Consider the following 19,289-nt stretch of genomic DNA (forward strand, 5'->3'; position numbering starts at 1 on the left):
ATGCTGAATTCCACCCATAGCAGCCCAGGCCGAGGTACCTTGAGTTTGGAATAGCCTTTCTGAAGATATTGTCCACATTTTTCATGTTCCCCTGTGGAAGCATAGAATTTACTCCACCAGTCAACAATTTCTTCCTCCTAAAGAAAGACACATCAAAATGGGAAAACCTTTCATCACGACCTGGATTTCCAGTCAATGCAGGAAAACCCATGTGTAACAGGTAAGAGAAACAGGTCCTTCGGAACCTGAAAGAGGCGAGATGACAGGACTTGTTTCTAAGCACAAGAGCATTCAGGATTCCCCTATCCAGAAGCTGGAGGTGAAATGGTCGTCCTTGACCAATGAAATGTATTTGGCTCTAATGACCACAGCTGTACTAAGAAGATTTTCTTACCTCCTGTAGATACGATCTATTCATTCTGTTTCGACTTTTTTATCCTGTTGACTTGATATTTACATATACAAATAAACGAAAACCTCCAGTATGTGTTTACTATTTCATTCTCCAGTATATGTTTTCTAGTATTTTACTTCCTTATCCCCTTTAGCTCGCAATGCGTTGCAAAACAGAGCTCACTAAGGTAAGAGTTGGAAAAACTGCTTCTAATTCAAGTTCCATCCTTTACGTTATAAGCCATATCCTTATGTTACAAGCCACGCCAGACCAGGCACATTATTTAACATCTCTGAGCATCAGTGTCTTCATCTACTGAATGGGCTAGTAACACAACCTGTCTCCATCCATCTCAGAGGGTTGTTCTGGACCTGAAATAAGATCATTAGCCGGGGAAAGGGGGTGGGAAGGGATAAATTTGGAAGTTTGAGATTTACAAGTGTTAGCCACTATATATAAAAATAGATTTAAAAAAAAGTTTCTTCTGTATAGCACAGGGAACTATGTTCAATAGCTTGTAATAACCTTTAAAGAAAAAGAATGTGAAAATGAATATATGTATGTATATGCATGACTTGGACACTGTGCTGTACACCAGAAACTGACACATTGTAACTGACTGTACTTTAATTTTAAAAACTAAGATCATTAAGAGAAAGAGCTCTGAACATTATAAAATGTGAAGCCAGACTAGGGAGGCACAATGGTTTGTTAGACCAGTGACTCCCAACCTATTCTTGGAGATTCTAATTCAATCAGCCTAGGGTAACACCTGGGCATCCAACATGCTTTAAAAAGCTCCCCAGGCGACTGCAATGTGCAACCAGTGTTGAGAACCTCTGGTGGTTCTCTGGTTGCGCAGAAGAGACAGCATAATAGAATCACTAGTGGAACATTCTCAAGCCGCAGAAGGCTGCAGTTTATAGACGCCTACTGTAAATTCCACTCAGATCTATAGCAAGAATAGATCCGCATCAGACCCACCCTTACTTATTTTAATCTACCAAGGAAATACTGATGTTGCCCAAAGTACAGAGTGTCACCTGCAATGTAGCCTCCTATTCTGTCTGGAGGGGAGGAAGAAGGAACCACTCCACTCCAGGAAAGTTAACTCTTATCTGTGTATAGCATAAATCTCTTTACACATACACCACAGTTATGTCCCCTTTATGGGTCGGTAACACAACCCTGGATTTAAAAACAATTATTTTTACCTATTAGCTCTAGGCAGCAAATACATGAACCTTAAATCTAGCAAAGCATGTAGGACAGTTACCTTTTCTGTTAGCTGCTCATCGCATACGTGGCAGGAAGAAGGCAAACCATGTGCGGGTCACACGGAGATGGAGACCCCACAGCATTAGGTTGAAAGAGAAAGAGAGGAGGAGACATTAGTTTTCATGCCTGCCTTGTATCATCAACATTTTCGTGGATTATTTAAATTATTCAATATAGCCTTATAATTAAACACACCTTATTGGTTTCTTCTCTGAAAATGTGCAAAAGAGTTACGAACAGTATTAAAGTGAAAGGTTTGGAGGTATGTCCCACATCCTGCCCATGTCCCACGTCTTCATGGGGTTAGACAATCCGTTCACCAGCACCGTGATCACATGGAGGTGGGGTGTGGTGGGGGTGGGGGGTACAGCTGCCCGTCTTCCTGCCCCAAACCTTTCATTCCAGTTAGCTTCTAAAAGTGTATTCCCAACTTGGTCTCATTCTCATCCCTTCAAAACGCCCGTCACTAGGTGTCTATGTCTAGCACGATGGTAACAGCATCATGGAAGCATCTTTTCTTGGTTTTCCCTAGGCCTATGTTACAGCACCAAATATATACCCATCAGTTAAAATTGTTCTAGGATGTCCAGTTTCTCATTGGCCAAATCCTTCCATTTGAGCTTCTGCATAGAGAAGCCCCCAGGAGATAAGGGCCCAGGAAATGAGAGAATGCAGGGCTAGGATGCTGGGGCTAGAGTTTTCTCTTGGTACCTGCTGGAACATTAGCCAAGCTCGCCCACAGGGCAGTCTGAAGAATTGCTACCTAGACCCCCTTTCTGAAATCCTAACTTCAAGTCCATTTCCAATGTGGGGCACAGACTCCTCGCTACAGGTACTTCCTGCAGGGGCCGTGTGGGGCAGCCTCGGGGCTTCTGCAAGTACCTCTCAGCACTTCCCGGATTAACTTTTATTCAGCGCACAGACGAGCCAAGAGAGGCAGAGAAACAGATGGACGTAACAATTCTATTAGATGCACACCACAGCAGGCTTAAAGGTAAAATCATCACAGCTGAATCAAGATTTTGGAGAGAGGGAATTTTATGCCCAAAGTGCTTTCACACTCTGAATGGTTCCTGAATCCAGATTTTTAGAGTCTGTTTATTCGCATCTATTTTCAGCTATTTTAAATCATTTCAAAGGCAAGAATAGCTCACGATTTAAAAAAAAAAAGCATTATTCAAAACAGATTGCCGGTGTTAAAATTTAGGATTAATGTGGGAGAATTTGTTCACGTCCACTTGCTCATTAGTTCATGCGGAAAAGGAATGGAAGTAGCGGAAGCAACTTGCTTTATTACATCCACATGGCACAGAAGATTCTCCCTGGAGGCTTAAAGTAATCACATTTGTTTAAAGATTGCCTTTCACTCCAAAATCTAGACAGGATCTGAGAGGAGAATGCAAGTCTTTAGCCCGAGGTCCCCACAGTCCCATGCATGTTCTTATCATACATACATGCACTGTCGTTGGAGAAGCCATTTTGCTGAGTGCTGCTGACACACTGCTTAAGCACTGGAATTGGAAGGCAATTGTTGAAACAGCCATGCAGGATGTCCATGTTACCCAGCTAGCACTTAGCAATTTGCCCCCAGTACTTATTGCCCACTTCACGTGTAGTGGTGCTGAGCCCATCTGTTAAGAGCTCCCCTCATCACCACAGGATCATGGTGTGAGCTCGAGACTGTCGCCCGAAGCCACAGCCTCCAGCTCCCCTCAACAGCACGGTTTGACCCACCCCCTCAACGGATCCACGCAAAAGGCTTGAATTGAGTTAGTCGTGATAGGTGTTCATCACACATGCATCACATGTACATGTAACACACATGCATAGCACACATGCATGTGTGTTACATGTATGTATGTAGATTACATGAACATGGAATCCAGGACATCGGCAAGCTTGTTACTGGCTCTTCCAAAACTAAACTTCTGCTCATTTGACTTTACTTAGATGTGTGCTGTCTTCCCAGATGAGTCAGGTGGAATCCGTTTTTTTTTTTTAACCGTGGTCTTCCATGTCCACTCGGAGGGGACATCCCCAAAACAGTCCTGTTTCTCTGGCTCATGGAGGGCAGGTCAGGACCATGCAGAGAAGACTGAGTGCTGGTGAGTGGGGAATCAGTTTTTTAGAGGAAATTCCAAATCCCCTCTCTTATCAACACACTGTACCTCTGCTAGGGGGCTGGGTGTTAGGAGAGCAGTGGATTAAAGTCATTCATAGTACTTGGGAATGACTGATAATAGCGTCCTCAATCCTGCTAGGCTGCAACTTAAATTCTATAAGCTGTAAACTGAGCTTTCACACTGTGTTGAAAGGAGCCTTATCTGGTAACTACTGTTACGATATCAATGAGGATGGGGCGTGGACTGGCTTTACTCTTCTTGCTCTCCCATACCTAGGGCTACAGAGAGATGCGAGATGCAAGATGTGAAATGTGGAGGGCACGGAGAACTGATTGACCACAGGAGGTAGGAGAGCTGGAGGCAGATTACTGAACAGGGTCTGAAACTGCCTTTTTCCAGAGTTGTGAAAATGTACATACAGGATCTTAAGTATATGGTATTTCACTTCTCCCCAGGCTACTACTATTTTATTAGGACTATTTGGGGTTGTGTTTAAAGTGAATATAGTGGTTCTGCAAATTTGATATTATCATTTCTGACTGTGGAGGATTCTCCGGGAACAGAATCAAACACACTGCTACACAGTGCTGGCTGTGGAGACCACAGTTAATATGGTCCACTTGTTAGTGAGTTTAATGCAATGGGAAGAGAGTAGATTTTTTTTTAAGGCACTGTTTATGGACGTAACACATTAAAGTGCAATCATGTGCACTTTTTGGCCAGTTTGCACATTAAAACATGCTGTGAAAGCCCATCATGAACGCCAACAGAAACAGGGAGATAGCTGATGTTTTCTTTATTCTGGGCTGAGAACTCTTTTTTCCCCTTTCCTTCTTGTCGAATTGGCTGGAATGGTTTTAAAATAGGGTCCTGAGTGAGCATTTCCACCACTTTCTTGACTTCGAAACCACAGTGAATGTAAAATTAGGGATATCTCATACACTGACAAATAGAGTCACTGAAAATCCATGACACTTCTGTTCCATGTAGGAAAAAACACTAGTGTGTTACATGCACCCTTGCACTGAATTTTGCAATGCTGTGTATTTGCTCCTGAAATTTCTCTTTCTTGCAAATGATACCCACTAACACTGTCCACACCAGTGGTTCTCAGACCTGCCTGCACATTAGAATCATTAGATTTAAAATACGCTGATGTCAGTGGGGGGGGTGTAGCTCAGTGGTAGAGTGCATGCTTAGTATGCACGAGGTCCTGGATTCAATCCCCAGTACCTCCACTAAAAATAAATCCCTGTATGTATTGACATTCAATATAATGTATATGTGCAGTCAAACTGTAATAATTCTACCTAAGAAAACTGAAAAAGAAAAAAAAATTTTTAAGAAAAAAAATCCAATTACCTACCCCCTTCCAAAAAATTTTTTTTTAAATATGCTGATGTCTAGGTCCCCCTCCCTTCTGGAGGGTGGGGCATGGACCTGGATATTATTTAAGTATACTGAGTGACTAAGGGTAGAGGACATTAGTCCACACATTGTCATCATAGCTACTAATGAGCGCAAGATTCAGGTTCTTAACCATGGTAAGTTGGTTTGATTATTTTAATTGCAGTGAATTCCCCCAGTGGTTTGACTGAATTCGTCCCCAATGCTTAGACACCTGTAAGATAAAAATGACATCATCCAATGATCAGTTCTGAAGCCTACCTTTGAAGCCAGTAATGGTTTGGTGTCTTCTATTTCGATAATGACGTCCCGGCAGGGCGCCGTAGACAGAAAGGAGGCTGCAAGACAAACAATTTCATAATCTAAGACACTTACAAAAATACAGTGGTGAACATGCTACTCCAAGTTCAAGTTAGACAGCCACAGAATGGATGGTAGAGTTTGCTCTGGGATGAGACTTAAGGAACAGAGAAGACCACACCCAAAGGTAGAAAAATAACCCAGCAGTTTATCACTTTTCCCAAAATGTGATATGGTTTCAGACATTTTTAGGGGGCTGTACGGCCCATGTTTTCCTTTTGTCCTAGACAATTAGCCCAGCACCTATGCAAAGGTAGCGCTGAAAAACAGACTTGTGTTAATTCATGTCTTTAGAGGATACAGGAGTGAGGTCGGGGTCGGGGGAAGCTACACTGAAGGAGCCTCCTTTTCAAGGAATCTGTTCCAAGACACAGCGAAGCAAAGCCAGGTGAATGGCTGTACATTTCAGGGCGGAAGTTGCAATGGCTGGTTCAGCCTTGGTTCTCACAGTGTATGCAGAGGGAAAAGGCACACGTTCTGGCTTAAAGCCCAGGATATTTGTGGCTCTGGATTTTAGGGTAAGAGCAAGAGCTCAGGAACAGCCCCAGGGGCTTGCCAGGTTTGGTTCAGCTGAAGCGGGTACCAAAGCCTCAGCCTGGGGCGGGGTGGGCTGAGAGGTGCAGCCACTGTTTGCGGAAGAAGGCAGCAGGCAGCCAGACATCCAGCAAGAGGCCATAACACACAGAATAAATTCCAGCAAGCCAAAAGAACTTTCTGTGTAACCCACCTGGGCAATTGATATACAGAACATAAAGGAAGGAAGACACATTTTTTTAGGTACCGACCATGTGCCAGGCAGTGGGCTGAACCCTTTACTTACACATGTGGTCTCATCTAATCCCTCAATAATCCTGTAGAGGATGTGCATATGTGCCATTATCCCCATTATAAAGATGAAAAAACAAACTGAGGCCAAGAGGCAGCAAGTAATTTGCTCCTGGTTGGATAATTAATAGCAAGTGGAAATAAGTAATCTAGGTCTGTCTGACCCCAAAGTTTGTGTTTTAGCCATCATACCACAGCCCAGAGCAAAGTGGGTCCTCAGTAAATGTCAGAGAAATGATTAGGGGAACCCTGGGCAAGTGGAGACAGACATGTACTGAGCATCTAGGATACGCCAGTTGCTGCGCTGTTGCTAGGTCGTTGTACATCCACGCAGCACTCCCCTCCTAGGTCTATTAGCGGTCCCCCAACTCCTGATGACTGTGGCAACACAGAACAACGGCACAGCCAGGAGGGCAGGATGCTGGAACACAGCTGCTCACAAGTTCCTTCTTCCATTAGCAGCTTTACCACCCGCGTGTAAACAGAACCTTGGAGGAAAGTGACTGTGTGCTTCCAATACTTGGCCAACCAAGCACACTCCCAACTCTTAGTTCAATTTGGTTTGAAGAAAGGACCAACTTGATCGAATATAATAGATGTCAGTCTGGGAATATTGAGCTCCCCATACTCTCTAAGGATTTTCCTCTCCAGGGGCTCTCTGAAGCCCTCATCACACTTCACATTAACCCCACAGAATTACCAACCAGGAGACCTCTGCCTCCCTCTGACCAATAGACACCAGTAGGTTCACACAAGCAATTCTAGGGCCAGAGAAAATCTGCAGCATTTGTACCTTCCTAATAATTTTCCATATTTGTATCAAAGAACTTCCACTCCTGAAAGCAGTAGGAAAGACAGTAGGAAAACGGCTTCTCTCCCTTCAGTAACCCCAAATAAAAGAATGCCTGCAGTTACATTCATCCTTGTTGTTATAAAAATGTTACTGTTTTAGGCACCATCAATTCAGCACAAAATGCTCTGCATGGGAAACTCGTGGATAAACACCTGTAGGGTTTTGCTCAAGTGTGACTGGATTTTTTTTTTACTTCTCTGAATCAGGGATACAGGATGCTCAGACCTACAGAACAGATGAGTTTCAGAGGCTCTGCAGAAGCAAGACCAAGCCTTATGGAAGACTAAGTAGAACTGGTTAGCAGCCCAGGTGCTCAAACAGAAGACACGTTTCAGTCTTGAGGCTATTAACGATCTGCTGATGGTCAGTTCTCCACGGGGTCTAGTCTCTCATGAGCCTAGGGGCCCTGGGCTCTTGTTCACCGAACAGACATAGTCCCCAGCCCCGAACACAGTCCCTGGCACATGGTAAGCTACAAAACAAGTAATTACTGAATAAATAAGAGCAAAATGCTTCTCGTTAGTTATTTTTGAGTCTAGAACTCTAAGGTAAGTATTATGTCCTGCTCGATCATTTACTTATTAAGTGGCCTGATACAAGGCATTTAAACTCAGTAAGTAGGTGCTAGTTTTGCCTCGATGGATAACAATGAAATCATACTTTTCAAATGATATCACAACAATGTTGTGGTACATTAATGAGGTGGAACAACAGATAGAAAGTAATTTAAAATTAAAACGTCCTGCTCCCTCAGTGCTCACAGGTAGGCCCCCGTCTTTCCCCAACAAAATATTTATCATACCAAACCACAATCACAATCACCCACTGCCTTGTCTGTCTTCCCTGCTGGACAATACAAAAGAGAAGTCTCACGTTCATCCAGGGGCAGGATAATTCAAAGGCAAGAGCATGAGTGCTGCGTCCCCCCAAACGAGGACACAATTCAAGGGTGGCTCTGCTACTTATAAACCATATTAACTTGGGAAACTTACAAACGCACTGCATATCACACCGTGTCCATCTGCAAAACCCAGACGATGACTACTTACCTTGAGATGTTTGTAAAGACTAAGTCAGACCAACAGGAAAAGTCCCAGGATGTTATTTACCTTTCAGCTGGGGCACAACATCCTCCTTTCCTGCATAAGGGTCGCAACGAAAGCGGTCCAGGTGGTCAATGGTGCACTGGCCCACGACAGGCTTGCGTCCAAACTGCCGGTGGTCGATGACCTTGATCACCAGGGGAGGCACGTACAACTCCTCCTTGGGCAAGAACTGGGGGTCACAGAGGTGGGTGTCACTTCTCTGGGACCCGACAAGGGGGGCTTTGCCAATGGACTCCCCCAAGAAGGACCAGCCCAGGTTCTTTCTGCCCATTGGTAGAGCCCAGGGGACCCACAGTAAGCAGTTCGGTGACAAGCAGCCTGGTGCTCAAGGGCCCTGAGCGCTGGGCCAGGGATCCAATCCTGGCCCTGCCACTGACAGTGGCACGATCTTAGGGAACTTTTCCATGTCCCAGTGATCTCCTCAGTCACAGCAGGGCTGCTGAATTAACAGATGTGAAACACTTAGAATTGTACCTTAGTACCTGGCTCTACTCTGTAACAGGGCGTGAAGCCAGCATTTAATTAGAATTTGTTAAAATTCAGAAAGCATCAAGATAAAACTGACCCTGCAAAGGAATTAACTGTGGCTTGGGAGTCTTTGAGCCCTGGAAGTTCAGTGCCAAAACGGGATGTGCATGCTCCCTTGACACCTCCTGGTTCCTCCATATGGAAGGTGGTGGCCTTGGTGACATTGTCTGACTGGGGGATTCTGGGCTGGCCTCGGGCCTGCCTGATGTGTGGTTCAGGTGATTTCCACCTCTGTCCTTGCTGGGGTAGACCGAGTGGCTTTCCTTACCTCTGCTGACTGAGGCTAGATTCCAGACTGAGTTGGGAGGTGGGAAGAGGCTGAAAAGTGGACAAGGATGGGTGGAGTGGCCCAGGGATCATTTTGGGACTCTGGCTCAGAGCATCCAGTTGGTGCTCATCTATGATCTCAGATGGGAACTGTGAACTAGATCCGAGGCTGTCACATTTCTAATAACCAGAGGGTGACTTCAATGGACCTAAGTGGGCGCCATCACAGGGGCACCGGGACGCGGGGTGCAGGCTGTTAGGACCTGACCCCATCACCCCATCACTCCACAACTGCCCCCTCCCCAGACTGCCAATCACTCTCTGGAGGGTTCTGGTCCATGTACACCTGCAGGGGCACAACTGAGGGTTAATATTCCGCTCTCAGGGGATTGACCAGAGCCGGTTATAGAGAGCTGAATGGATGGGAAGTTCTTTGGAGAAATATATTAGTATTGCTCATAGATATTTCTGTGTCACTAGGGTGGTTTGAAACTTTAAGAAACTATCACTACAGTATGAGAATCTAAGGGGGAAACATCACAGACAAGCTGACTACAAGGTGGGGTTTCTCTATTTGTTGCCAGACTTTCTAAATATATATAACGTATGCATGTGATTTGTATATATTCATTATTCAAGTACAGTCCAGCTATTCAACACACACGAATGATTCCAGAGTCCTGATACTGTACCACTTTCATGAAGAGAACAGAACTTGGAAAGTTGGGCGTCTTCTTAAGGTTTTTGATCACCACGGATTCTACCCTCTCCCCTCCGCACTCCACAATGAGACTGGGGGATGTGACGGAAGCCATCTGGTAGTTCTTCATATTCCTTAAGCCCCAAGCCAGGATCTAAGAACACGGTGTAAAGAGAAGGGAAGGAAGCCCCGCGGATTACAAATACTATTCAAAAGGAGCAATTCTTTCTGAAGCACTGCTAAGTTCCTTAAGCCTGAGTGTGCAGATTTGCCCAAGCTCTCTGAGCATGTCACCCTAGGAAGCCTGCAGGTCGTACAGAGAAAGCATTTTTGCCCCTTTCCTTCTTGTACCTGAGCCGCTAAAAGGCAGAGCAGGTACGAGTGCAGGGACCAAATCCTGGCTGTGCACATCACAGCTCTGAGAACTCAGGCAAGCCAGTAACCTCTCTGCCTCCTCTACAAACAGGACTGGGAGCATCACCTGTCAGAGGGCTATTCTATGGATCACGTGTAAACTTCTCAGCGCACTGTCTGACACGCAAGCATTCAAAACTACTAGCTGCTGTTTAACGCCATCTGCCTCAGTCTTAGCCAGACAGCCTGAGAACAGGAATCTCCAGATAACAGCTGCTTAACTGGAAAGGAGGAGGCCTCAACAGTGGGCCAGACACCGTCCATCCAGCTCCACCGGCCCATGTCTGCTCTGGCTGTCCGACACAGCACAGTTTCCACCCTCCCCCTTCCCTGTCTCCATCTCCGCCTCCCTCTCAGGCACCCTCTCCTCTGCACAAGCAGACATGCTGTCCCGAGTCTGTCTCCTCTCTCCTGGTTCCCCAGTTGGCCCGGGAAACTCAGAAGTCCACTGGCTCCCAGTAAGAGAGAATTCTAGATTCCCTTAGGAATGTTGTGATTGGCTTTTTTTTTTAATTTATTTAAAAAACTTTTATAATTGAAGTATAGTTGATTTACAGTGTTGTATTAGTTCCTGGTGTACAGTGTGGTGATCTGGTTACACATATACATACATATTCTTTTTCATTACAGGTTACTACAAGCCATGGATGACAGTTCCCCGTGCTGTAACCACAGGGCCTTGTTATTTATCTATTCTGTACACAGTAATTTGTATCAGCCAGGGACTAACTTGTTCTTACTGTCTCCACAAGCCTTCTCTTCCCATGAATATTTCAATTTTCTGGACAAATTCTACAGGAAGTTGGAGACAGCAAGAGAATATGCAACAAGGTTCCATTTCTTATATGAAAGATTCCAGTCCCAGAGCCATGTCCATTTGATTTGATCAATGAAACAGAGAGCACCTACCTCAATAGCAGTGAGCTGAACCACAGGCCTGATGCCCTGGGGGACCATGTACAGATTTGGCGCCCTCTGCGAGGGGAGAATGGGAAGGTTGGAGCCATCCTGCGAAACAAACACAGAAATGTCCGTGCCTCCCTTTAATTCAAGTAAACAGTGCCTGGAGTTGTTAACCAGTCTTTAAGCAGCTACTCTGAATAAAAATAAATTTACGGAGTGAGAACTCAGTAAGTACCTTCTGCCTTAGAATCAGCTCCGCAGTTACAAGGACTTCCCCACAGGTCTTGTCTCCATTCATTACTGGGTACCAGAGAAGTTTGGGTGTGACATCCATTTCTGAGTTTAGTTTCACCAGAGGAGAGCACATGCTTCGCCCTAAAAATTCATCTTTGCCCTAGAGAAACAAGCAATCCTTAAATCCCCCGACAATCATCCCTATAAACTTCCATCATCCCACAAGCCATTTTAGAAATTCTAAATCACCTACCACTTGGTCATTGTCAAAAAGTTCGATGGTAACCTTGGGTGGGTTCTGTAGGACTGTTTGGGGTTCCCCATAAATTTCAATTTCATCAAATATAATCGTTTGGTCCCAAGTGGGATTGAGAGTTGAGTGGATGATCTCAGTGGTCTTACTCCGATGAAGGAAGGAGATGTGAGCATATGGATCTAAAACAGAAAAAGAGAATAATAGTGCAGCCATGGCTTAAGTCTGAAATCGTAAGACTCCTGGAAGGAACAGAGGGTGCAAGCTCCTTGACAGTGGTCTTGGCAATGATTTTTTGAATTTGACACCAAGAGCAAAAGCAACAAAAGCAAAAATAAACAAGCAGGACCACATCAAACTAAAAAGGTTCTGCACAGCAAAGGACATTATCAGTGAAATGACAGGCAACCTATGGGTGAACAGATAGAGAAAAATACATCTACATACACACACACACAATGAAACATAATTCAGACTAAGAAAAGAAGGAAGTCCTGCCATTTGTAACAACATGGGTGAACTTGGAGGACATTATACTAAGTGAAATACATCAGGGAAAGACAAATCCTATATGGTATCACTTATACACGGAATCAAAAACAAACAAACAAACAAACAAAAAAACAAATCAACTCACAGAAAGGGGGAGTACAACGGTGGTGCCAGGGGCTGGAGGCAGGGGAAATGGAAAAAAGTTAGCAAAAGAGTATAAATTTCATCTATTAAGATGAACGAGGCCTGCGGACCTAATGTATAACCTGGTGACTATAGCTAACAGCGTGTAAGTGAAATTTGCTAAGAGAGTAGAGCTCAAGTGTTCTCGCTTGCACATGCACACAAAACAGGTAAACATGTGAGGCGATGAATGTGTTCACTCAACTGTAGGAATCCTTTCACAATGTGTACGTGTATCAAATGATCACATTGTACACTTTAAATATATTACAACTTTATTTGTCAACTAAACCTCAATACAGCTGGAAAAAGATAAGGAAAAAAAGAAGTAATCCATCTCTCCTACATGCTAAATAATTTCACCCTTTTTGCAATTGCTTGGGAGCTGACCTATCTGGGCAATAGCCTAATGTCTAACTTGAAGCTTCCACATAAGCCAAAAAAGTGCTTGGCTTTGAGCTTTGCAGCGTCCTATGAATGGGATTCCTTGCTTTTGCCCTGATGACATATCTTACATCTCAAATTGCAAGGAATGTGCTTAGAGTTTTATGCAACTTTAGTCATGAAGTTAAATTTGACTTTCAATGATTGAGTGCCCCCTGGTGGTGAATATTTGAATATTCAAAAATACCTTCAAAAATTTTTGGAGATACGTTATTGCAGAAATAAGCTTGAATCTGCTTTAACTTGTCAACAAAGGAAACCGTTCACAAATGTTGGTTAATGTTAGTGCTCGGGACACACCTCACAATTGATGTGATCTTGTCACAGCGTCAGGCAAATGCTCCTGGAGCTGTTTCCATGGAAGGCCCAGGAAGCTCCGCTGGCCTTCAGGTCTGCAGCAGATAGCTCCCCAAACAGCCCAGGCAGCCCAGAACTACTCATGGTCCCAGCAGCAACAGCACGAATCTCCCAGCAGCAGGCGCCCACAACCGCCCTCTTAGAACCAGTCTAAAGGCAACAGGGCCTTTAGGCGGGAGTATCAGTGTGAGGGGTGATGAGGCCTCATAGTTTGACGGTGCTGGTAATCTGGGGAGCAGGCAGCAGAGGAGGGTGAGACGGACTCCAAACTGCTTCCGGTTTGCAGGGGAGTGGGTGACATTGTGATCTCTCTGTCAACTTAGGAGAGTGTCCAAAAATACAGAGAGGTCTTAACTTACCCATCAACCCAAGAGCCCAGAGCTTAAAACCATAGCTACTGGTATAAAGAGAGCAGAAATTGCTTTTCATTTCAGTGTATTTATAACTTAATCAATCGATGATTATTAGTATGAATAGACCACATGTCGTCTCCAGCCCTCAGCCTCTGTGCTCGACATACTCAGTGACAATCCAGTGACTGAGCAATTCATGCAACCTCGTGCATATCAAACTAATCTCAGTATGCAAAGTAGTTGCTGTTGTTAGAAATAACTAAAAGGAACAACCTGATGAAAAGCAGAACCAAGCTAGCCCACTGCGTCATAACATGTGAGATGGAGATTTTTTTTTCCCTTTACCTGAAAAGCTATCCTTGTCCAGAGCCATGAGGTTTCTGGCTTGATAGATATAGCAGCGCAGATGGTAAATGTAGACCCCTGAAAGGGACGGGATGGAGGTCACTTCCAAGAAACACAACACTGTAAACTGCTATTTTTCTATTTGGAGATAATATACGTTTCACATGAGTGAGTCACCCAAATCTATTTCCCCACAGTCAAGAACACACATCATGGTGATGATGTGTCTTCCCAAAGTAAATCTGCTTCCTGCAAACCGAAACTTTTAAAACAATTCTAAAGTAAGCTCAATGCAAGTGTGTCAATCAGGAGAACATACTCCTGGTCTCAACTACCTGGATTTAGGGTACTGCTTGTCATGGCTGACCTTTAAAATGACACTGGGTCTCCAGGAGTTACAGAAATTGGGCTTTCTATACACCAGATCAAGGAAGCAGTTAATCTGCTAAACATTTTTTTGATATTTCAAAGACTTTTTACTCCTTATCTTTATTACATGAATGCATATACAACCCTCTCCACTACATTGCCACCCCTCCCCATCCCGTTAACACACGATTTGAGAGGCAACAGAGCATCGTGATTCACTACACAGGTTCTAGGAACCAGACTACCTGAGTTCAAATCTCTTTACTGCTTACAAGCTGTTAAGATCTTGGTCAAGTTCTTTAATCTTCCTGCACCTTGGTTTCCTCACCTGTAAAACTGAGAACAGTACCTACCTTCTAGGGTCGTTATAAGGCTTAAATGAGTTAGCATATACATAGTGCCTGGCACATGCAAAGACCTACATGAGTATTTGCTATCATTATTACAGAGTAGGTCTGCCTCATCCCCAAATTCCTGAAGGTTATCATTAAAACCAACCTTACCTTTTCGTACTTTTTTTCCTAATTAAAACCATCTTTTGGGTGAGCTTAACAGAGGGAATGAGTACTAACCAAACCGATCGTGTTAAAATCAATGGTCTGACCACCCTCCACCCCAAATATATTTCTTAAAACTGTACTTTTAAAAATCATCTCCGTCAAGCAAGGAAAATTAAAGTCACATTGCATAAAGTGATTTTTATCATATTTGGTGATTCGATGAGTTTTATGGAGATGAAAGTCGTAGAAGTGAAATTCATTAACACATGGTTAATACTTACTGTCAAAATTACAGGAGACAATGGGAGTGTTTGCTCCAAACACAGTGGTGGCGCTGTGCTTCTGTTTTTCTACACTCTTTTCATCTCCATCCTCCGTAGTGTCTGCGCCCTAAAGAGGCAGAAAAACCAATGAACAATGCCGGAAAAACAAAGAGGCAAGAACTGCAAACAAACGGAATGGTTGCTTTTAAAAGAGATTCTCTTCATTTAATCACTCCATTTTTAAAGGTGAATAAAGCCCAAGACAGAAAGTGACGTCCCCATGGTCACTTAGCTGGACAAAGACAGAGCAGGAGGTTGAAACCAGCCTCAAGGCCAGGTTTACCAAACCCTGCTCCTGAAAGAAAAAATGCGAGGATTAAAAGGAAGGGAGGAGAAAGGGCAAGAACAGTGGGAGGAGGACAGAGAAGGGTCAGTGTGTAGAAATATAAAAATAGCTTGTGTTTGGAAATGGCCCCTGACTGCCGCACTGTTCTAACCCCATCACCCTCGCTTTCTTACTCATCCTTTCTGCCTCTCTACTTTTTTTCACTCTGCCTTTTTACTGCACTTCCATATGAATCGTTCTCTAATTGTGTAGCCATCCTTCTGTTCTCCTCCTCCTCATGTCTGTATATTTAACTTTCTTGGTTTGTTAAACAGTTGTAGTTTCCAAATATGACCCCAAGAACCTGTACCTGGGATGTTAACAGATGTCACCTACAGCAAAGGTTTTGGAACAGATATATTTGGAAAATGCTAGATGAAACAGCATTAAACAGGTGTGTCTGCAGACAGACTTCTTAGAACCCTTCGTATGCTAAAGGTCTGTTCATTCTACGAAAATTACTGAACTCCTAGGATGCGTGGCTTTTTCCCAAATTACGTGTGGCCTTGCAGTACTGGAGGGACCCCTACAGAGTCAATGGTGTCATATCCAACATTCCTATGTTCCCTATGCCAATATTCAGCTTGGCTACGTGTCACTTACAAGGGCACCTTCAAGTTTAAAGATGGCAGCTGCACCATGTGTTTCTGAAGGTGCCATTTTCCTCCTCCAGCGTCTGCGGCGAAAGGTATCTGAACTACGCTGTTTCCAGTGAAATCTCCAGCCAATTAAAGAGGCATATTCCCAGCCCTCCCTGTCTTCATATTCTTCCATGGCCTGAAACAGAAATGAAACATTTAATGATGCTAATCATAACAACAACATGCCCTGTATTGATAAAGTAGATTATCTGATCAATCAACAAATGCGCACTGAAAATCTGCTCTGTTCCAGGCACTGTGCTAAGAGCCAGGGATATAACAGAGAACAAAACACACATGCCCCCTGCCCTTGAAGAGCTGAGGGACTGCAGGGATACAGAGAGATGAGCAGGCAATTCAAGTAAAATGAGATGTTGCCAAGACGGCGCCTGTACCACCAGGCGGGCACCTTATTCAGACTTGGCAGTGGGTGGGGGAGGGAGGTAAAGTAAACGGATTCTTTTCCAAACTACTGTCTCTTTTCTCCCTTCATTTGCTCATAAGACCATTGCTATTGCAATACAGTCTGGGAAACATTGTCATCTCCATTTTCTACATGAAAGGGAAAAAATACCACCCTCGCCAGGGTTTAAATGCCTTGTCTCAGCTAATAGCTTCTATGACTAATAATTAGATGATAAATCAGGCTGTATTATTTCTGTAATAACTACTATTGAATGAGTATATTATTTTTTATCTTAAAACTGTTTATATATAAATGATCTCGGTTTTAAATGTTTTATTCAATTCATTCAAGAAATATGAGTGCCTACTATGTGACAGGGATTAGGTTAAGAGCGGAGGAAGCCGTGAAGAAAAAGACAGAGTCCTTGCCCTCATGTAACTGACCATGTTAGTGGTAGACATTTTATGTCAGTATCTTAAAAGTAAGACTAGATTTAGTAGATGTAAAATAATATTGAATATTTATGATTTCAGGAATAAGAGCTCCATGTAGGTTATTATCATTGTAGGCACTGTTTTAACTTTGAATACACAAAATCCAAGTCCAGCACAGTCTTGTAATTGACCCTCTAGCAGTGTTACTAGTTGGCACTGAAATACTTCACGCAGCCAGGAGTGAGGCAGGTTAGGGACCATGATCAAAGTCTCAACAACACTTTTTAGTAGGACTGGACCACGTTTCCAGTCTTCTGACTGGTGACTTAGTGTTCTTTCCACTTCACGCTGGTGCTCTCACGTGAAAGGAGGGAGTCAAGTGCCTTGAGAAACTTCTGACCCCATCAGGATAGGGATGATTGAAAAAATATTCTTTCATCACCTCATTTGTTCCACTTCATTACTGATTAGGAACAAGTTCCTGAGCTAGCAAGAAGAATGCAACGATGACTATGGTTTCTATCTCCGGAACCACAGAAGAACCTAGAAGCTCACTGTCTAAAATAAAGTCACTTCCTCGCATCCACAATGAGTCAAGCACTTTGTGGAACAGAATGAGTTCCTATTTGGAATAGGTGCAGCCTGGGCAAATACTCTATCACGTACTAGACACGTGGCCTAGAGCAAATCTATTTAACCTCTGTGAGCCTTATCTGTAAAATGAGATAAAATGCAAATTTGTGGGTTGTAGATGATGCATATTCAGTACCTACCATGACAGAAGGCACACAAAACATGCCACTCATTGTTACTGTATTATTGTTCCACTTAATTTGTTATTATTCCATTTATGCCTGTAATACCCTAATTAGATACATGAAATTATACTCATTTTGCAGATGAGAAAGGAAATGAAGCCAGGAATTGAATCCTTAGGTGTCTTATTCCCAGTCCTGAGCTCTTGCCACTAACTACATTCTGCTACGAAAATAGTTTCTATTACCGTCTCTTGAGTGGGTCACATTATTTAGCCCGCTTCAGAATCACCTGAAGACTTATTTGTTGAAACCCAGATTGCTGGGCTCCACCCCCAGAGTTCCTAAATCAGTAGGTCTGGGGTAGGCGTATGCTTTGAGAACCCATGAGCAAAGCACTGGGCCCTTGATTGGCAAATGGTTGCTGTAGAAAGAGCCGAGTTAACCGGGGTTCTGTGTGGCCTGGAAGTCAGAGCCCCAGCCCAGCTCCCTCCCATCGCCCCTCTTACCCTTGCAGTACTTGAAGTGGTTTGTGTTAAGTCTTTCTTGCGTTTTCGGACCAGCCTTCGCCGTCTGTGAGTATGATACATTTTCTCCGCTGCGACCCAGGATTTGGGCTTATTATCAGGAGGAATGGTAATTCCATACTCCCAGCCTGTAATAGAGTTTGTGAATGGTTATCAAAAAGAGATGCATTTGCCAGGCTGCCAAATAAAGTTCCAGGAAACCTTCCATCACTCTTCGCCCTCCAACATTCTCTTCTGTTGTGACTGAATCAGCCAAACTGAATACAGTCCGAGCCCCCTGGATCCCTCTTTAAAAAGCTTCCTTTGTGGCCATGGGTTCTCTCCTCCATGTTTCTACTTCCAGTCATTCGTGGTAATTGAGTGCATCTAAGAATCAAGCATGATATAAGGGGCAGATGAGGACAGTGATGAAGAGTATATAGTCAATAGCCTGGGTTCAAATCCCAGCACCACCACCTGCTGCTCGTTTACTTAAAAAGTTTCTTGCAAGTTAATAAACCTGCTTATAGCTCGATTTTCCCAGCATAAAGGTAAAATAAATCCTCTTAAAAAAGAATTAATCAAAATCATGCATGCAAAGCACTAGGACCATGATTAACATACAGTTTGTACTCAGTGTTTATTATTATAAGGCCAGGTGTACATTGAGATCATCAAGGAATTTATAATCCAATCAAAATCTTTATCATTGCTAGTTCTTTCTGTGTCCTACTCCCTCTTATAAGAAATTAAAAAATCAAAATTTCTTTTTCAATAATTCTAAATGTTATAGCTCATTTAACTTCAGAGTATTATTCACAGAAAAGAACAAACAATACCATCCACAGAAGCTGTGTCAGTAGTCTGCATCATTGCTGAACAGGATGACTTTTAGGGCATTTTGCAGTTCTTTTCTGAGCTACGAGGCCCCTGAGTGGGATGTTTCCAGGGAGGGTCTGGTTTGGTTTTTAGAGAAAATCCAAACTCCAATTCCTTCCCAAATTCTCATCCGGGGTCCCCAGCATCTCAAAGCCCAGCCACCTGGTACCCTGTTACCTTGTATCTTTCACTCTTGGTGGCCCCCCACCCTGCACTTGTCCAAGCACTTGCTTGTCTTTCACATTGTGCATCTGAATAGCCACAGGTAACAACACCATGCACCTGGCTGTCTTAGACCAAAAGGGGTGAGACTCCTCCCTCCCAAGGAAACT

At 43.7% G+C, this 19,289-nt stretch overlaps 1 protein-coding gene and 1 non-coding gene across 3 annotated transcripts in view; both read right to left on the reverse strand.

The window, feature by feature from the left end:
- Positions 1–19,289, reverse strand: part of MYOF (myoferlin) — a 154,246-nt gene that overhangs the window by 32,584 nt on the left and 102,373 nt on the right. For both annotated transcript variants that reach the window (XM_006211033.4, XM_006211032.4), the window contains 12 exons: positions 18,082–18,227; positions 15,940–16,113; positions 14,970–15,078; positions 13,820–13,897; positions 11,646–11,827; positions 11,394–11,552; positions 11,165–11,263; positions 9,834–9,995; positions 8,350–8,515; positions 5,464–5,540; positions 1,671–1,682; positions 39–137 (listed from right to left, as the gene is read on the reverse strand). In XM_006211033.4, the coding sequence (XP_006211095.2) occupies positions 39–137; positions 1,671–1,682; positions 5,464–5,540; positions 8,350–8,515; positions 9,834–9,995; positions 11,165–11,263; positions 11,394–11,552; positions 11,646–11,827; positions 13,820–13,897; positions 14,970–15,078; positions 15,940–16,113; positions 18,082–18,227 (1,463 nt within the window). The remainder of the gene's footprint in view (positions 1–38; positions 138–1,670; positions 1,683–5,463; positions 5,541–8,349; positions 8,516–9,833; positions 9,996–11,164; positions 11,264–11,393; positions 11,553–11,645; positions 11,828–13,819; positions 13,898–14,969; positions 15,079–15,939; positions 16,114–18,081; positions 18,228–19,289) is intronic.
- Positions 3,661–3,785, reverse strand: LOC116282460 (small Cajal body-specific RNA 23). The gene has a single exon (XR_004191978.1).

This window comes from Vicugna pacos, chromosome 11 (genome assembly GCF_048564905.1).
Source record: "Vicugna pacos chromosome 11, VicPac4, whole genome shotgun sequence".
Classification (NCBI taxonomy): Eukaryota; Metazoa; Chordata; class Mammalia; order Artiodactyla; family Camelidae; genus Vicugna; species Vicugna pacos.